The sequence below is a fragment of the Echeneis naucrates genome, chromosome 20 (assembly GCF_900963305.1).
Source record: "Echeneis naucrates chromosome 20, fEcheNa1.1, whole genome shotgun sequence".
In the NCBI taxonomy this organism is placed as follows: domain Eukaryota; kingdom Metazoa; phylum Chordata; class Actinopteri; order Carangiformes; family Echeneidae; genus Echeneis; species Echeneis naucrates.
In genome coordinates, this window is record NC_042530.1 from 833,890 (window position 1) to 853,721 (window position 19,832).

Consider the following 19,832-nt stretch of genomic DNA (forward strand, 5'->3'; position numbering starts at 1 on the left):
AAACACATTTGAAACGATTTCTTTCAAATCCAGCTGGTGGAAGTGAAGTTATGGACTGAGTGGAGGGAAAAGTCTGAGTCGGCGTTTAGAGAAATCTTTCCTTGTTTTTATTTATCACACATTTAGAAAATGAACCACACTATACAAATGTCCACCGTTCAGTAATGAAACGCCTCCTGCATGAACCCGACGACCTCAAACAGAACTGGACAGACTCCGGGTCTTTTGACTGTAATCTTTTGGGGGGGTCACTGTGGAGCGGGGAGGCGGGAGCATGCAGAAACCTTTGGATGCGGCTCTCCTCTGATTGGCTGAAGGCTAATTCATTACGTTTGCTATGTAAAGAGGAGAGTAGGTTTGTTTTTTCCTTACAGTCTGTAGTTATTTACAATATGACAACAAGGAAGTGAGTGTTTGAGTCCTACAGATGGGAGGGACAGACGAGCATGTGGACTGGGGGGGCGGGGCGTTGGTTCCTTGAAGGCAGAGCTGAAAGTTCACGCCCCCCCCCCAATCGGATTGAGGCAGTCACATGATCAGCGACACACTCACAACATGTCCGCCGCTCAGAGGGATCCACACTTTATTACTCAGACATAAAAAAAACAATACAACAAATAAAAATAAAACTGAGGAGAGCCGGTGGACGGGGGGGGGGGGGGGGGGGGGGGGGGAGGGGGGGCTCAGGCCAGGTAGCTGTATGTGTCCTTCTCACCGTCCACTCGCTCCAGATATTCCTTCTCTATCAGGATGTCGATGCATTTCTGACCACAAGAGGGAGACAAACAAACCGGTGAGCGGCCGTACAAACGGAAGAGGAACCGTGAAGTCAGCTGACTGGATGTGTTACCTTGATGACGGGGACTCGGGGCTTGAATCTGGACGACAGCTGGTTCAGGACTTCAGCCAGGAGCTGCTGGTGCTTCAGGACCTTCCTCATCTTCATGATCCTCACGATAGCAGCCTGTGGAGACCAGATCGGGATTAAAGGGGCTCGGACTGGACCGGGCCGGACCGGAGGAAAGAAAGGTCACCTGGATGAGGAGCTTCCGATCCTCCTCGATGTTCTTGTGAGTCGTCTCCTGCTCCTGTTTCTGCTCCGTCTTCATCGGGACGTTGATGTTGACTCTCAGCTTCTTACTGCAGAGGACCAAAAAAACGTCACAAAACAAAAGCACAAACAGGAAGGACCGGACGGCCTCTTGGGATTTCACATTAAACTCACTTTTTGTATCCCAGGAAGAGTTTGATGATGGTGTCGGGTTTGAACTCCACCTCGTCCACGTTGGCGTTCTCGTCCTCCAGCACCTGGTGGACATCAGACATAAAACTCCTGGTCTCAGACAGCACCGACTTCCTGTCTTCACAATAAAACTCACTTCAGCATGTACACACACAGACAGACCTGAACCTCACTCACCAGCAGCTTTGATTTTAGCAAAATCTGAAGAACTTGAACCAGAATATCCTGAAAGAACGAGAGAGTGAAGTCAGCGGGGATATTAACCAGTTCCACCTTAAAAAATGTCAAAGCCAAGTTGTGTTTTTCAGGAAATGGACAGAGTTGGTCCTCACAGTTTTGATCTGTGTGCTGTCGGTGAGCTGCTGGACGGTGTAACTGTCCTCACTGTTGTACTGCAGCAGGATGGCCATCTGGAAGGTGGAGGCCTGCAGAGTGTACCTGTAAACAACAACAACAGGTTAAGGCCAAAAACTGCTTGTGAAGGAGGAGCAGCTGTGACAGAATACCTGTTCTTGAAGCAGTTGGTGACCAGCTCTCCTTTGGACAGGTGATACAGCCAGGTGAGCTTCCTGCCGCTGTGTCTGCTGGCGTAGAACGCCGTGAAGCGCTGGTAGCTTCGCTCCAGCTGCAGAGAGTGCAGACCAGTTAGATCGTTTTCTGCTGCCGGGGTCAAAGTTCATCTGGCTGAACGTTTTATTGTGAAAAGTCCAGGTGTGGCAGTTCACACACGCTCAGTGGGAGTCAACGATCACATGTTTGTTTCTGATCTGGACCCTGGATCCTCCAGGAACATTTCAGATGCTCTTACCTCTGACGGCAGAGCGAAGGTGCAGGACTGCTGGAAAGGCCAAGACCCGGAGCTCAGGACCTGGATGCTGAAGTCCACTTTAACACATGAGGAGAAAAGACACTTCGTCACGGTCAGCACTGACTTCACTGACTGCAGATACGACCACACGGCCTCAACAAACTCCTAAATGTGAGCTACTGTGGAGATAACTCACAGTCCAGCGGCTCCGAGTTGGTCAGGTGCTTCTTGAACTGCTCGTTCAGGTCTTTACTGACACCGATGTCCTGGAACATCCGCTGCAGTTTGGATGTGTACTCGAAGCCGCACGCTTGCTGCAGGAGAACAGAGACAAAACTGAGTCCAGAGGACGTGCACCGAGGGACGCTGCGTGACGCTGCGTGACGCTCGGAGTCTGACCTTCAGCTTGGAGATCATGCTGGCCTCGGCGTCATCGCTGGCGCTGTTCTGATGGACCAGACGTTTGGCCAGCATCTTAGCGTAGAACTTCTGGAAAACATCTTTGTCCTCGATGTACTTGAACACAACCATCTGGGAGAGAACACACAAACACACCTTCAGGTGGTGCTGACGCACACAAGTCATTATGACACCAACACGGAGGGCGGAGCATCTTTACCACTTGGTTGAGTGTGTCCTCTAGCTCCGCCTCCTCCGGGTTCTTGGAGCTGAAGAGAAAACGCAGGAATCAAGAATCATCTCCAAACACCTTTCCTCCGATCAGGAGTTGAGGAAGTGACATCATCACCTACCTCTTCTTGAGTAGAGAGTCACAGTATCTGGCCAGCAGCTCAGGAGACTTGCTGGACGACTGTGCCATCCTGGTGACGGCGTTGTTGTTGATGAATCGACCACATGCCTGCGAACAGAGGAGCACAACGTTAGACTCTCGGTGTCAGCTCAGTGTCCCCCCTCTGAGGTTCTCACCACATCACTCACCTTATCGAGCGCCGCCACGAAGCCAGCGTCATTGTTGAAGGCAGACATGACCAAGGCGTTGTACTTCTTATGGACGTCCAGGGTGGTCTGGACGTAAACTTTGGGGTCCTGGAAGAAGCATGAACATCTTTGGATCTGTTATAAACCTTTTTACCGTCAGCCTCACTCTCTCCCTGCAGCTCATCAGCTCAGGATCTAATATTGAGCCGAACATTTTTAAACAAGCTGTGAAACTCACAACATTGTTGTACATCTTCTCTCTTCTGTGACATCATGTAGAAATGTTAAAGTCCAACCTCTGGATTTGTTCAAGATCAAACTGATGTAACTGAACCAAGCCGACTAGATTAAACCAAACAACCCTTAAATAAACTGAACTAAAGCGGCCCAGACGGTCCGTACATTGAGTGCAGCCTCCCCACACTTCTCGATGGCAGCCAGGCCTTGGTTGTGGATGTGAGTCTCCAGGAGTTTCTTCAGTTCACCCAGACCATCCGTGATCCGAGACACCAGGTTGTACATCCGGCCGAGGTCTAAAACAGGACAACAGGTTTACTGAGCTGCCGTCGCACGACCGCCTGACAGAAGAAAATCTTATTTCAATCTGAGCAGAGCAGTCACTGCCTTCGCTGATTAAATCATCTGTGGATAATTAACATTGATGTCGTAATGACTCCAATTAAACGTGTGGCTGCCGTCTGTTTTCTGCTGCAGGACAGCTTTAAATAAACATCATTAATATCTGAAGGTAATTAACTGACCTGTTCTGAATTGTGTTTAGATGAACTTACATATTTGACAACTTTCAGGGCATCATGAGCAAAGTGCTAAATGAGATTTGAGAGTGACACCGAGATGAAGTTTAAAAATGTGGAATAATAATGAAAATGGGGTAAAATGGCAGTTAACCTTCATTCTTGTCGGCATCCAGAAGGTTCTGAAACTCGGTGTGAAAGATCTCCAGGTGTTTCTCTATGAGGACCTGCTCACACTTCCTGGCCAGCTCGTCCTGGGTGGATTCATGGAGGTAAACCTGCACACGGCGCTGCTCCTCCAGCAGACGAGCCTCCGCCTGAGGGGAAACCGGTCATTAACACAAAGTCTACACACACACTTGTCTAGCTGTCCTGGCTGTGGATGAGCACCGACCTTCTTCATGTACTCGGTGACGGGGTTCTGCTGCAGGAACTCTGTGCTCTCACGTGTATAGAAACGTTCTGTGTCGGTGAGGAACTGACACTCAAAGTACTCTTTGTAGACGGACAGCGTCGGGCCTTTGGCGAAGGCGTCCTCTTCGTTCAGGCCCAACTCAACTGCAGGAGGAGACGTGAAATATTTGTACTTAAGTAAATCACATCAACAACACTGGAGCCAAGAGTCCTCCATTCTTTCTCTCTCGTGTTTTGTATCCAGAAAAGTCCATTTGATATTTTTTTCTGTGAAAATAAAACGCCCCATTTCTATCTTTTTTATTTAGTTTTTGGACGTCCTGCTGCAGATATCAAATACACACACTACACACATGAATTCAATCAACATTATATATTTATAACAATCTGCTTTCTTTTTACAGCCTGATGACAATTAGAAGGAATTAAAGTTTAAGGCTGTCCCGGTCTGTAGACCTACCATAAGACTGGACAACACCGCTGATCAGTCTGGTGTTGATGGTCTCTCCGTTCCTCTCTCGCTCTATCAGCTTCAGCACTGCGTTTGTTACCTGAAAAAAAGAAAAAAGATGTTGAAATTCATAATTTTTCCAGAGAGATTAAAACACAAAAACAACATTACACTGAATATTGTTCACAGTTTTCACATCACTGTCACTGTTTAATGAATCACTGCACTGAAACTTTGGTATTTCTCACTTTGCTTCTATAAAAAGAAACTAAACACACCTGCTTGTTGAGAGGTCGGAATAAACACTCCCTCCAGGTCACAAGTGCCAGCTGGGAGGAAACAGCAGTGAGAGAGAAGGGGGGGGGGGGGGGGAGAATAACAAGATTAAGAAAAGGTCAAGACTTGAAGTTGCGTGTGTGATGCGTCTCCCTGATCAGGTCCACGCTGTCGGGACATACTCCACTTTAACTTCCAAATGTAGTTTAAAGGTAGAAACATTTACTTTTAAACGCTGCGTCCAAATTTTACACGACTCATTCGATCAGACTCCGACTGTGACAGAGCCGAGGTGTGTGTCTGTGTCAGACTCACGGAGTATATCTCATAAATGCCCTTGCGTCCCTCATCACACTCCCGTCTGACCCAGTGGCGGTTGAGGTAGGCGCAGATCCCGTTGAGGACCTTACTTGAGAAACGGTAATCCTCCCACTGCTGGGTGTAAAACTTCAACACACACTCGTCCATTAAGTCCTCTCCATCCTGGGGGGGGGGGGGGGCAGAGAAGAGCAGGTGAGGACGCAAAGAGAATTAAGGTAAAACACAGAGAACGTGCACTCACCTTGAGCAGGCTGGTCAGGTAGTTCTTCAGGAACTCCTTAAGTCGCTTGTAGAGCTCCAGGCCTACAAACTGAGCCCCCCCTGGAGTGGTGGACTTTTTGGAGGGCTTGGCTGGAGGGACGGAGCCCCTGCCCTGGCTGGACTGGTGGACACTGGTACAATAGTTATATACATGTCTGGGAGAAGGATTAAGGAGGAAACACAGAGACAGGATCTCCTTGTGTGACTGAAACTACCCCGTTAAAGTTTCCTGTCATCGAGGTAAATCATCTGAGAGCAGCGACGCTCCTGACGGGTTTCAGGGAAATAACGGCAGCCTCATAATTCACACTGTGCACGTTTAAAGGTTGATTTAAAGCGTCTGGTTAACAGGCCACTGCAAACATTCACTGTTTTTCCATCAGAAAAGAAATTTGACGACACACACACAAAAAACAACCACCCCAAAACAAAACAAGAACTTCGCACTACTTGAAATAAAAAGAACATTCACGGACCAAATTTCCCCCAGAGGTTTGACCAACTGTCACGGATTGTGTGTTTTGTCTTCAGGATGTTGTCTCATTTTAAGTAATAACTGCGCACACAGCCAGACGGAGAAGGAAGTAACAACCCAGTGCCATTTAACACACAGACACACACAGACAGCTGGTAAAATACAGGTAAATATTTTCTGTGGCTGGTGCTGACGTCATGATGTGTGTTTGGGGGATAAATGAGAGCTGACTTAGGTCGAATTGGTAAAATGTCAGACTGGTTGCTGCCACCAGTTCAAACTCAGTCCCAAAATCCCATAATGAGTTTCTTTGAGTGAATAATGAATCAATTGATTGATGGATTGAAAAAGACCACACAACATTCACATGAAAGAGCTCAGACACACAGCGCCAACCGTGGTGACAGGATACGTGTAGAGTTCCATGTAGCGTGACTTGGCCATGCTTTGCCGTGTGTACACCTGCTGGATGCCAGCCCGCAGGTCGTCCCATATCTGGTCCAGGCCTATCTGTTTCAGTCCGTGGGGGTTCTGGGTCCTGTTCGACGACATCATAGAGCCCCTTGTGCGCGCCTCTCCTCTCCCTGCCAATGCCCTCCCTGTCCTGCTCCGGCGAGCGTGCTCCCCCCGGCTCCTCTCCTCAGTAGATTTCTGTCCCGGCTCGCTGTTCCCGTCAGAGTTTGCAGTCCATCTGGTGGCGGCGCTTCGGGAAGCTGGTTGTCGGGTTGTGAGACGGGATGCAGTCCCACTCTGCACACCTGGGTGGCGCTGTCTGCCACGCCCCCACCTAAAAGCTGCGGCACTCCTCACCAGATGACCTGAGATGGACATAAGAAAAAGGAAAACAGATTCTGAGTAATGACCTTTAATTCAACTGCATAAAAACACAATGAGACTGCCGATCTGCTGCGCCAGTTTCAAAACCCACAAAGAGAAACCAGTTGGAGGATCCTCAGCAGGTATCTGGACTTATCTGCCGACACCTGGCTCTGATCCACGACCTGACGTCACACAGCTAATGACAGATTAGTCCACTTCAGCGCCTCTGATTTCCCTCTCCAAGCTGGGTCCTCCTGCTCTAACATGAGCCGTTCAGATCTTTGGCTGAAAGCTTCATCCACTTTTTTGTTTTTATCATGTTCAAACACACAGCGATGTGTGAGATTCTGAAGGGTTTTGTGTTGAAAGAAAAAAAAAAAAAAAAAAGAAAACAGTAAATCATCAGGTCAGGACTGCCCGTCAGCGGAGGCCGGTTCATTAAGGCTAATTGACAGACCCACTGCTGGAATTTCATCCCCGCTGTCAGGACACGAGGAGCTGGGAAATGAACGCCAGCTCGCTGCATCAACATCTTTAAAGCTTCAGAGAAGAGGTCACGCTTTGCTGACAATCTGCACACCTCACACACTTAGACCTTTTCATATTTTGTTATTTTGGAACTAATTTGAGGCTTTTTTTTGGATGGTGATCATCTAAAGAAAAGCCTTTAATGTGCCAAAGTGAAAAACTTCAATGAGTTCTAAATTAAGCAGCAGACAGACATGATGAACCGATCAACCTTCAGGGTAAAAATCACTGAATATTTACTATGTTAGGCAAAAAAATCATTTTGGTCCAAGGCTGAAAGGTGTCAGCGTGGAAATCCTATAATTATGTCATGACATCAAGAAACAGTCTTCATGGAACGCCATCATTTTGTTTCCAAAATGCCCCAATGGACAGAAATCAGAGGAGAAGATGCGACGCACAACTTGGACCTGACAGCTGTAATCCGAATGGGAGATCAGTTGTTAAATGTAGGAATGAGCTGCTTTTGTCTTTCACATTAAAAGCAAAAAAGCAAAAGCAAAGCAAAGCAAGTTGTGCCGGGAATTGTTGTTTGGTCTTATATTTTCAGACATTTTATAGACTGAACCATTAAAAGAATCATCAATAAATAACATCATTATATTTCCACCTATCATTTCGTTATATCATTAGTTGCAGCTCTGATTCAAATCAGCCAATGCTGCGACACCACCAATTAAACCTGATGTGTTTCACTGGAGGCAACTCAGAAGATATTCTCCAAAAAGATACACATTCACAGAAAGCAGGTATGAAACCACAAGAACATCGGGAAGGACATACCAGAAACGGCCTAAAAGAGCCAGAGAGAATACAGGGAGGGCGTCTTGGTAGAAATTGCTGTGTACATGTAGGCAGAGCTGCTATATTTAGAAGAAGCAGGCATGCAGCGCTGCCTGTCTCTGGCCATTCACAGCTATTAGGGCCGGAGACTCAGGACGTGACCCAGGAGCCCCTGCCATCGCCGCTGCACAAAGAATAAATCACCTGATGTCTGAGCAACAAAAATATGTAGATAGTCATTGCAATTACTTTAATTACGCTGCTTATTTGTTAATTATGATGTATACAAAACTCAATTACTTTGGTAAAAATCCATCATGTTTTGAGAAACCTGAAAAACTATCTAATCAAATAGAGACAATAATGTCTCCTCCCTTTAAATCAGAGAACTAACAGCATCAACAACACGTGATCGCACAACCAAGAGTGACTGAAATGACTAAACAAAAATATATTTAAAAGAATGTTTATTGTAACTGTCCAGTTGTGTGAAAACAGCCAATCACCAAAATATTCATCCCAACAACATAAAACAGAGCAAAGAAGCAAATAGTCACATTTTAGATGCAGAATCAAATACATTTTTGTTTGATGCATGACTTGAATCATGAATGTACTTTGCCACAGTTTTGTGTATCATATTACGAGTCATTTACTGCAGCACAGGCGAGGATGATAGAACGGAGGAGGCAGCGAGGCAAACGGAAAAGCCTTGACACAGCAGTAAACTCCGGGCACATGAAGACTTGGATTAGGCCTTCATCAGTCACTGAAATCTGTCGTCCTCTCCACGCCCAGCCTCCGACTCCAGCATCCCTCCCCCACCGCCACAGACTGACCACAGCACTGCAGCTGCAATCTGCTGCCGCCACCCCCGATACAACCACACAGTTCATCTCTGCTGATCCTGCTGCAACGCTCCAACATCTCACATCTAGTCCTCAAAGGGAGACACTTTCACTAACAAATAAGGAGCAAACATTTGCTGTTTCCATCCTTTCAAACATGATGTCACCTGTGGGCAAACAGGAAGTTCACACACACTGAAGGTAACTCTGAATATTTAAGAAAGCAGATTTACCTTTATGAAACTGAGGGTTAGCTGCAGCCCTATTAGCATGTCGCTGACATTGATAGGTAAAAACCTGGATGTTTTAGGATTGATTTGATGTGTGTCTATGGAAACATCAGGAATTGCTTTGGCTTCTTGCTGGATAAAAAGAAGTAAGCAGAGTCAGATGTTGGTTAACTTCAAAAACATGAAGCTGAGACCACATGTGGAGGAAAGAAAATCCTAAGCAGTAGCAGCAGAATATTTAATTTCCAGAGCTGTTTGTTTCCCTGACTGTGGGGCGGCCTGTCGGCACCAAGCTCGGCCTCGGACTCGAGACCTGGTCCATCCTCCGCTGCTCTTCAGCAGATCCTCGCTCAACTCGTAGAGACGGCGCTACCTGCCTGAGGTGCTCCGGCAGTTGCCATGGCAACTGGGGCAGACAATACCTCAGAGTAGACAGCGGACTACAGAAGGTGGTGTGTTTGGCCTCGCCATCTCCCATGTTTCTATTCGCCGGCGTTGAAAAGGTGCCCTTCAGAGCTGGATCAGGTTTCAGATTCCCACAGCAGACGGGTTTACAAGTGTGGATGTCCATTATCAGTTTTACAGCTATGAGACGTCTGGTGCTGGGGGGAGGGGGGGGCAGGATGTGGACGACTTGCTGAGTGTCTTCGTAGAAAGTTTGCAGTGAAACAAGAATCCCGTTCCTCCAGCGGCATGCTCCTCCTTTACACGAGGCAGGAAGGCAGCAGGGGTTCAAAGGTCATGGCCGGTTTCAGGAATCGTGCCGTTTGTGTCTGGGTCACAGCAGCCAGACCGTCAACAAGTTCAGCTGTGGGTTTGTTTATATTTACGATATTATTCTTCTTTTTGACAAGAAATTATACCGAAATTCTGAACTTAATTACGCTAAAAAAATTCATGACAAAACATTGTCAGCACCTTGTGTTGTTTGACTTCATGTGACTTTACACTAAAATAATCTCTAATTTATTAACAGCAAGAAAAGAAAACATTTGGTTGGTGCGTGTCATTTATCTACATACATTTATCTTGTTGATCAAATTTTGAAATATCCTGTGGACGTCAACATTATCCTATCTAACCCTTACACGTCGTATGGGGAAAAGGAAATGCTCTCATGAATGATTACACGGCCTAAAGCGCTAACAAGAACCAAATCAACCAGTGAGATAAAGTCTCCATGGAGTGACAAGAAAACCAGAACACTGTTCTGTTCAAAACCTGCCGTCAGCAGCAAAAAACTTATTCAAACAAATCTTATGCTAACACACGGCTCGGGTGGAAGGGTGCAGTGCAAGCCTGCTTCTTTTTAAATAAAACGGCCGGCTAAAAATAAGTTCTTACCCTGCTGTCTGCGGCAGCAAGAGAACTCCTCTCTCACAATGACGGAGGCTTTACTGCAGGTAGGACGACGACTCCTGAACCCGAGTCCAGTTCGTGAGAGCAGTTTGCTGAACGGGAAGGATGCAGGGAGTGGTGGAGAGACGGAGAGGAAGAAAGAGGGAGAGCGGTATCCGTGGGAAAAAAGCTCAGCCTGGTAAATCAGATTACTTCGGCCACCGTGTGTCCTGGCCAGACTCAACAACCTAATACCCTACATTTAAAAACACAAATACTGCAAACCACAGCAAAACAGACACAAGAAACACAAAATGCAGAGTCAGAGACAGAAACACATCTGTCACTTTGATTTTAGGATTTAATTTCCTGCCTTATATGAAAGCTTTGGTGACCCAAACAAAAGCATCAGGCTTGGAGGTCAAATAATGAGGAGCATTAAACCTTCAGCTGACTCTGAACCCGAGATGAGCACCTTTTGGACAGCCACTTGATTGCAAGGTGTGCGTTTGTGTGCATGTACACAAACTGATCATATGCCGGGTAAGGCAGCGAGGGAGGACATTTCATTAGCGTAAGCAGCTTTTGATTTCTGTTGCTCTGCTCAGCATTCAGAGAAGCAGCCAAGCAGAGACTCACTGCTCTTTTGGTTTGACTTTACAGTCATTGCCGTCACTTCACCTTCTACGCATCGAGACAGAGCCAGATGGGTCAGACAGGGTGAAGGTGGATCATGGCTGACTTTAAAATCTTTATTTCTACAAAAGAAACATTACTTTGAAGCACATTTCAATTATTTTCATTCCCAGTTAATCTGCCCCCCCCCCCCCATTAATCAAGACCTTGTTTGGTCTCTGAGGTAACAGCTTAAAATGTCTCAAACCCTGAAGATGTTCAGGTTAGAGAGATGCACTTCAAAGAAATCATAAGACCCACACATCTGATATATTTTACTTGGAAAACAACTGGAACAGCTAATCAATCGTCAAATAATTACCAATAAGTCTTCTGGCATTTCACAAACCGTTTCAGCTCTAAATGCAACTAACTATTAATCTCATTGTTAATTAGCATGCCACTGATTTTCTTTGTTGGTAAATTTGCACATTTGAGAGGCTGAGCACACTGAACGGTATCTGTTTATCATTAATAAAGTCAGTAAGTTTATGATAATGCTCAGAACTGCTGCAGATTAATTTTCTGTTGATCTGGTGATTGTTTATAACAGCGTGTTTACATGCAGCTGATTGTCCTCGAAGGTGGCCCAGTCATTTAAGACTGCAAATCACAACAGACTGATTTCATTGGTGCCTGGTTGCATGATGTTGAGGAGAGAGAGATCAGCCAACCAAAGTCTGTATGTGTAACTGAGCTGTTGTGAAAAGACATATTAGGTGCAGTGTGTTTTCTTGGTAGAGAGAATCGTCTGAAATATTCCTCTCCATTGAAGAACAGTGAATCTTTGAATGTAAAACATCGCCTCCAATATACGAATCGTTTGTTATATGACGCTTTAAAGTCCAACTTAAGATGCACGCTTCTCCTCAAACTGACAAAACTCAAGGCATAAAACACAGCTATTACATTTTCCTTTGCTGCCTTTGAATGACCATGGATGAGAAGATGGATAATCCTGCAGCTGTTTCATCATGGTATACAGAAAGTTATCATCTTGCAGTAGATACCACACTAAGTACCAACACACTCCCACCCTGAAGTCTGTATCAACACACACAGATCCTGCTAACCCTACGGTTGAATCTGAGGGGATAGGATCTGTCCACACATGTAAAACTAAGCCTCATCACTCAATACAAAAACACTGAAGGAAACAGTAGCCTGTTTTCAAAATTCAGCCGACATGACCACACAGAAACAGGATGCTATATCTGCAGATAGCTGCAAGCTGACAGCATTAACACAGTGTAACATGAGGAACATATCCTGTGTGGTCCGAAAAACTACAGCTGCCAATCCACGTGGGCAATCAGAGAGAAACAAAAGTGACGTTAAATAAATCCATCAACTGCCAAGACTTCCATGATGAGATGGACTTACACCACTGTGAAATCAAGGACAATGTCAGAAGTAAACAAAAATAATTTACAATGAAACAAACATCTAAAATATGAGACGACTACGATCTGATATAATACTGCAAAAACTAATTTTCCAAAGCTCCTGTATGAATCTCAAATATGATGAATATACAAACCTGAATACACTTATGACTAAGGTGTGAATGGACTTCAGGTTCAATAAAAAGGTAAGGGAGCATTTACTGCTGCATCTGAGTGAGTGGAAATATAGTATTATAAACATTTGAGTAAAAACTGCACATTTTAAAAGATTCCACAATAAACAGGCACTTAAACTAAGTTTGTTTTAACAGCCACGTATGTGAACTGTTTATTACCCAATGAAAAAGAATCTAGGACAACAGTCAGTCGTTTGACTCCAGCAGAACAGTTCTGATCATTCAGGGGGAAGCAGTGACATCTTTAAGATGTTTAAACACATTTCCAGCCTGGCCTGGCCTGGAAAAGGGACCACTGGAAGGCTGTGGGCTTGTCCAGGTATTCCAGGAGAGTGGGAGCTCTGTGTCAGCTTAAAATCACTGAAAACGACTGAAGGCCGATCTGACAGGTTTTGAACCCAAGCTGTGCCTGCAGTCATCCCAGACACAGCCTCACGCCGGCTGTTTGCCGGCTGTTTGTCGGTATTTGTTGAGCTTTCTCCACGCTGGGCTGCGAATCGAGCCAGACTCTGCTACGCAACACTGCTAGCTATCGTTAGCTTTTCAGGCTCGATTAGCCGTTTAGCTTGGAGGGCCGGCTACCATTAACACCACAACCCCGCATTTAGATCACGTTCACGGTTCGTTTTGATGTTAAGGTGTTATATAGCGTGTATTTACCATAATCAGGGTGTTCTCTGTGCCCCCTGGAGCGGACAGGACAGACCAACTGCCCGTGTTGTTGGTGTAAAATGGCAGCCTAGCTGCTCCGGGTCCTCAATAATGAGTCAGGAAAACCGTTCGCTAACCGTTTAGCATTAGCCCGCTAGCTCTTATCGCCACCAGCCTCCGTCCTCACGTCTGTTAAATGTCCTCTTACCATTTTAAGGGAGTCGCTGTCACCATGTGGTCGCCGTCGGTGTGGGTTGTCGGGGCCAAACGCCGTCTCCTCCGCCGTCTTTCGTGTCTTTGTGGCTCTGTTTGCTGCCCGTTGCTAACTGCAGCCGCTCCGCTCTGCTCGCACAAAGATCGGCACCGAATCACAGAGCCTTCAGGCACCGTCGGAAATATGAGCTCCACACAAACACACCTCTGAAAATATCTCACAAATTTTACAAATACATAAAATAAAGTAAAGCAGAAGTATAAATAAAAAGTCAGTTTTCCCCTGGGACTTGATGAAATTACTTTTTATTCTGATTCCGTTAAGATAAATTATGAAATTGAACTGTAAGTATTTTTCTCAGAAATAAGACAGATACATTTTTATGTGAGAACAGTAAGTTACATACAAACATAAAAACCTAATCGGTGAACGATGCAGGGCGGATAGTTAACTACAACTTCCATCAGACTTTACTACTCCGTAATTCTTAAAAGATAATCTATACAGTATTACTGATCTGATTCTGATGAAAGGTAACCTGTACAACAGGAAACATTCACGGTAATAAAATATACTGACTATAAAACACCGTATAATGATATCAATTGTAATAAAAAAATATATAATTTAATCATATTTCGTGAACATGCTCCGGAGCGGTAAAACTTCGGAGCTCGCGATGACGCCGTGAAGGCAGCGTCACAGAATGGCGTCCCTCTGAGAACTACAATCATGGCGACACACAACAATTACAGATGTGACGCATGCGCAGTTGTATTTCAGTCACCTAATATGACATCTTAATTATGCACAAACGGGAAAGCAGCACGATGCTGACATTTAGTGTGTGTTTGTGTAATATCAGATTGAACCTAATGAAAACATGCAGATGTCCAACAGTGTTTCTCTTCATCACTGTCACCTTCACTGACTCTGAGATGAGCAGAGAACGACCTCTGCTGGTGGAGGACAGACTGACGGACACAGGCAGCTTAATTTAATGTCATTTCATTTAAGGATTAGGGACCTGCAGTGAATTTACATTCAGACACATGGAGGGTATTATACAGGATGACTCCACACATTTTATTTATACATTTATAGTATTTTGAATGAATTAATTTGAATCCAGGGAAACCAAATGATGTCGGATGACTGTGCAACACAAGGTTTGTCGTAAACAAACAGCTGGTGGAGTTTTCTGTGAATAGACTGCTCACAGAGCTCCAGTGTTGAATTCACTGCATTGTTCCGTTTCACACACTAACTTTCCTGCTTCATCAAATCTGGGTTTATTGCAGGTAATATTTAGGATAAAAGAAAACTACATATTATTATATCTTGTTTTGCTCAACAAGAGACTTTCTCTAAAGCACAGTTTTCAATGACTCCTTTAAATACAAAAGGTTTCGTTTATGTCAGAGGTACATTTGGTGGGAAAAGTTCTGAATGACATTAAGTGAATCATTAAATTCACACTTAGATCTGAAGCAGTTTGTATGAACAAAAGGAGTAAGACAATCACACACACACACACACACAAAGTGTTTTTAATAATCAGTTTATTTGCTGTGTTTTTGCTAGTTTTTTCTAGATGAAACTGTGCAAAGGGTGTAGAACAGAGACATTTACTGTGGCAACTCATCCTTGTCACTTTCCTTCCCCCCATTCATCTCTGTAATGCACAGATTATGTAACGGGGAAGAATGGCATGACGTGTTCAAGGCCACACCTTGAGAAAAGGTATAGGCAGACACAGCTGTCCACAAACACACCCTGTTTGCCTCACAGGTTTCCAGCCCTGTTTGTATTTTCAGTTGACATGACTTTCAGACACAGATGTCCACCTTTAAAAATCTAAATACTAAAAATCTGTGTCACGTGGTGCTAAAAACATTACCCAGGAGGCCCACTGAGGAGACCACTGAAAAGCGACAAAATCAGACGTCTGTGAGTTTTACACTCACAGACTGCAGCATAACTATAGATTTGATCCAAACGAAAGGTATAACCTATTTGGTTGTTGTGGGTGAGTTCAAGAGGGAAAAGAACAAAATCAGATAAAATGTGGGGGCCAAATGACTGTAAAGCTGGTGTCCCATTGGTTAGAAATCCACTAAGAGCTTCTAACATTGGCCTTTTGCTGCAATCTGCATTAAGACCCAGGTCACATGACTCTGCAGTAGTTGCAGGTATTTATGGGCTCATCTGCTAAACTTGACAGAAAAGAAGTTAACACCATGTAACCTTTATCACTAAACACAACATTTTAAGTCAGAAAATATGTTTCTGTAATCTCCCTGAATGACTTCACATTTTCATGTACTACAGACAACAATTCAAACACATATCCGGAACAAAACCACCTCGTAGAAAACATATATTGTATTCATATGAACTATTTATAATGCCAATCGGTCAGTGATGATTTTCGGTAAAATTTGTTTGTGTTTGCAGATAGAAAGAGGCGTTCAGCTGCCAGCAGAAACTAGAGGAGTCGAGATGCTCAGCTCATCAGGACAGGTGTTTTCTCCATGACCTGGAATAACAAAACACAAGGAGTGTGTTCTAGTTGTAAAATAAAAAAGGGGTAGAGAGAAAAATGAATTATTGTCTGAAGCTTGGGTTCTATTTGTTGGACCAGTGTAGCTACAATATTGACCATGTCTCTATCAGTTTTTCAATAAATGGCTCAACAAAACACTTTTCTTTTCACATTAATTTTTACTTCTCCTGTCCTTCGGTTCACCTGAAAGTCTGAGAAACACAAACAGTTTCAACTTTAACTGAGTTTTATTATTATGGGATTAAATTAACTTTCCTTCCACCCACTTTCTCCAGCACATTGTGATTTGAAGTTATATCGTTTACTTCATGCTAAAATATGAACAGAAATGACTCCTAAGTTTTCAGACCAGTTTCCGTTTCCTCTTGGCTTCCATCATTTCCTGCTGCTGCTTCATCCGAACTTCCTCCAGACTCATACAGCCACCTGTTCACTCACACACACACACACAAACGTAAACTAAGACATGTGAAGTTCACTACATTTCCTGAGTTTTTGTCTGTGAGTATCTCACCAACACTGCTGGGGTTAATGGACACGTAGGCCATCGCTCGGCTCAGGCGAAGCTCTTCCAACGCAGCCAGCTCCGCCTCTGCCTCTGCTCAACCAATCACACAACAGTTAACCGAACGTGAGATAACAACCACATTGATTCGCCTACAACAAACAACACAAAACACCGTCACTCACTTCTCTGCATCTCTCTCCTCTTTTTGGGGTTTGGGGGGATGACGGTGAAAGCTCTGTGACTGAAACACAAAAACACATGAACAGGTTAGATGTCCAGCTGAGGCTCTCCTAGACAGGAAGACCTGGTGAGGGACAGAGGACCAGGTCTGCATCCTCAAACTTCAACAGAAGCCACCATATTCGCTACAGCCTGTGTTTTACCTTCTTCAATCTGTACACGTGAAGAATACACAGTGTCCACTGTCACTTTTGATTTCTTAATCACAATAATAATGGATGAAATCGCAAAAGATCTTGGGAGTTGTTGTCTCCACCATTCCCAGCAGCATCTGGTTTCCTTCAGCATCAGTAGTCCAGGAAGTTTTTGATTTGGATGTGAATGGTCCTCTCCTCCACAACAAGCAGCAGCTGATTCTAACTAATAAAACCACATGTACGTCCTGTGGAACTGCTGCTCAGCTTTGTTTGGATCTCATCACTTCTGATCCAGATGTTCAGGAGGTTTTTATCAGCAGCAGAATCCTCCACAGATGTTTTCTCTTCTCCACAACAAGCAGAGATTAAAGAGAGTAAACCAGCGAAAACACAAAATAAAAAATTTCACATTAAAAACAACTGCCTGACTAACAGAATCCAGCAGGCACAAGACGCCGCAGCTTGTTTCCCCAAAGACCTTAAGTCCTTCATGAGCTTTGAATAGAGAGCGGAAAACCACCACAGTAGGAAAAGGCCATATCTTTTGGATCTGAAATCTCACTGAAAAAGCATCAGCTGTTTCTGGATGTAGGTGCAGTTCACCTACAGGGCTGTCATGTCAGTGGGTGGTAAAGCACGTGGGATTAATCCAGGGCAACAGATGGCGGTGGACGAGGTTAAGGTGAGCTCTGGGATCCCTCTGCATGTTTTCACCTCCACACAGACTGAGGAGGCCTCGCTTCTCATCCATCACAGAAAGGCAATTTATCTATTCCTGTTTTTTATGAGCTGCTTTGTGGATAAAATAAAAAACAAACATATTCAAACAGTCTCAAAGCCAAAATCAGATTTAAACATTGTACATACTAAGATTAGTGTGATGTAACGTGCAGATTGGCTTCAAGCATGTGGAACTTTCTTTAGGTTTTAAGTTTTTATAGTTTGAGTCATCCTGTCAATTGTCATTCTGCATCTCCGCTGCAAAACTGTTTAATTTGTGTGAATGAATCATTTTGTTGGGATATTGATTGAAGTGGGGTGCCCTGTTCGAGCCCCTGCCCCTGAAAGCAGAACCGGTGTGTTTGGGGACCTGGTTCCGGTCTCAGGGCCTCACCTCTGGTTCTCGGCCCGGACGCTGCGGTGCTGGCCCGGACCCGGACCCGGACCGGCAGACGGTTCCTGGCTTTTGGCTGCAGGAGGCCTCCCGGAGCCGGCCGGTCTGGGAGCAGCAGAGGCGGACCTGGCTCTCCTCCTGGGGCCGGTGGAGCCGGTGGTGCCCCGCTGCGGGCCCCTGGAGCAGCTCGACGGGCGGCTCTTCCGCACGGCCGGGACTTTGAGCTCCGGGCCGGCTCCGGTCACTGGTCTTCTGGTCGCCTCCGCCGGTCTGGACTTTATAACTTTGGTCGAAGGCATTTTATCCCAAATAACGCTGTCTGAAGAGACGCGCCATCTTCTTCCGGTGTCAGTTTTTAGTATAAAAAAACAAAACAACTACAATCAAACCTAAGATCACCACTTCTCGTCTCGGGTGATTCCGTTGCTATGGAGATTTCGCTTCATTAACGCGAGAGTCAAGCCTCAAAAACGAGACTACGGTGTCCGGCCCAGACCTTCACAATAAAAGTTACCTTACATTAGCAGTTAACGTTAGCACAAAAAATGTTAAATAAACAACAAAAATAAGAACAACAAGAATAATTGTGTTTAGATAAACATATGTCATACATATCTTAGCGAACTTTATCATGTCAGAGAAGAGTCGTGCATGAAACATGATCGTCTGAAAACCAATTACAATCTGCGTTTTATTTTGAAGGCAGAAGCCCCCGGTTTCCGGTGTGGCTGCCGCTCAACCGCAGTGACGCAGCAGAGTATTTGTTGACAGTGCACGCGGCCATGTCCGACCAATCACAGGAGCTCACCCGGTCACATGACCGCCGGCTGTCAGGACATTTTTCAAAGTTAAAGTATTTTTTAGAGGAAGAGAAACAAAAGAAAAAACACAAAGACACAAACTAAATAAAACCTAAATAAAGCGACACACAAAATTCACGTCGTGTGTATGAGATGGCATTGCAGTCCCTCTACTCTTATTTTGTAAACATTATCATTGATTTAATAAACATGAAATTATTTTTAAAAGTCACATTGACTGCATGAAAGCTCATTATTTATGAATGACAGCTTGATTTTGTCCATTTACTCACCTGTGGTGGAGAAGAATATTTTCTACCTGACTGTTACTCTGCATGTTTTTACTTCTACTGCTACATATGATGTTTTCAGACTTCTTCAACACTGAAGATAATTTCCTTCCATAAAATCATGAAATGTTTTTATGATTAAACATGTATTCTATACCAAGTGTCTGGTTAAACTTACACATTGGCAGTGCGTTTTCTGAAGGACTCTTTCAGATCTGCAGCTGTTTTCCTCCACAGTAAGTTTATTTTATGCGGTGCATGTTTGTGTTTTCTGTTCTATCGTGTCCACGTTTTAACTTCTTTCTGTTTTGGTGTTTTATTTGCTCTTTTTGAAATAACCTTCACTATCACAGCTTCTTGTAAGAGCCCAGAGGAGTACAGTGATCAGCAGAAATCGGGTGATAATATAAGGCAGATGTTTTCTGGGCCTGGTCGGTCCTCCTGAGCTCTGAGTGGTGCTGTCTCGCCTCCGCCGTGCTGACTCCACCGCCTTCCATTGCATTTCTCCAGCAGCGGACCGAGCAGGCCCCTCGCAGCCGCTGCACCGTGGCCCCGAGCCGGGCTGA

At 44.8% G+C, this 19,832-nt stretch overlaps 1 protein-coding gene across 2 annotated transcripts; it reads right to left on the reverse strand.

The window, feature by feature from the left end:
• Positions 1 to 90: 90 nt before the first annotated feature.
• LOC115060764 (cullin-1) lies at positions 91 to 13,753 on the reverse strand. 2 transcript variants are annotated; one of them, XM_029528843.1, is made up of 22 exons: positions 13,606 to 13,753; positions 6,356 to 6,761; positions 5,449 to 5,623; positions 5,202 to 5,369; positions 4,889 to 4,939; positions 4,620 to 4,710; positions 4,140 to 4,303; positions 3,900 to 4,062; positions 3,393 to 3,523; positions 2,991 to 3,098; positions 2,804 to 2,910; positions 2,671 to 2,719; positions 2,451 to 2,582; positions 2,248 to 2,365; positions 2,052 to 2,128; positions 1,750 to 1,868; positions 1,576 to 1,681; positions 1,421 to 1,468; positions 1,226 to 1,308; positions 1,035 to 1,140; positions 851 to 964; positions 91 to 764 (listed from the first exon to the last, which is right to left on the reverse strand). In XM_029528843.1, the coding sequence occupies exons 2-22, from the start codon at positions 6,496 to 6,498 to the stop codon at positions 684 to 686; spliced, it is 2,334 nt and encodes a 777-aa protein (XP_029384703.1). In that variant the 5' UTR covers positions 6,499 to 6,761; positions 13,606 to 13,753; the 3' UTR covers positions 91 to 683. The 2 variants fall into 2 exon arrangements, with proteins under 2 accessions (XP_029384703.1, XP_029384704.1); XM_029528844.1 differs by lacking the exon at positions 13,606 to 13,753 and adding an exon at positions 13,407 to 13,482.
• Positions 13,754 to 19,832: the final 6,079 nt, after the last annotated feature.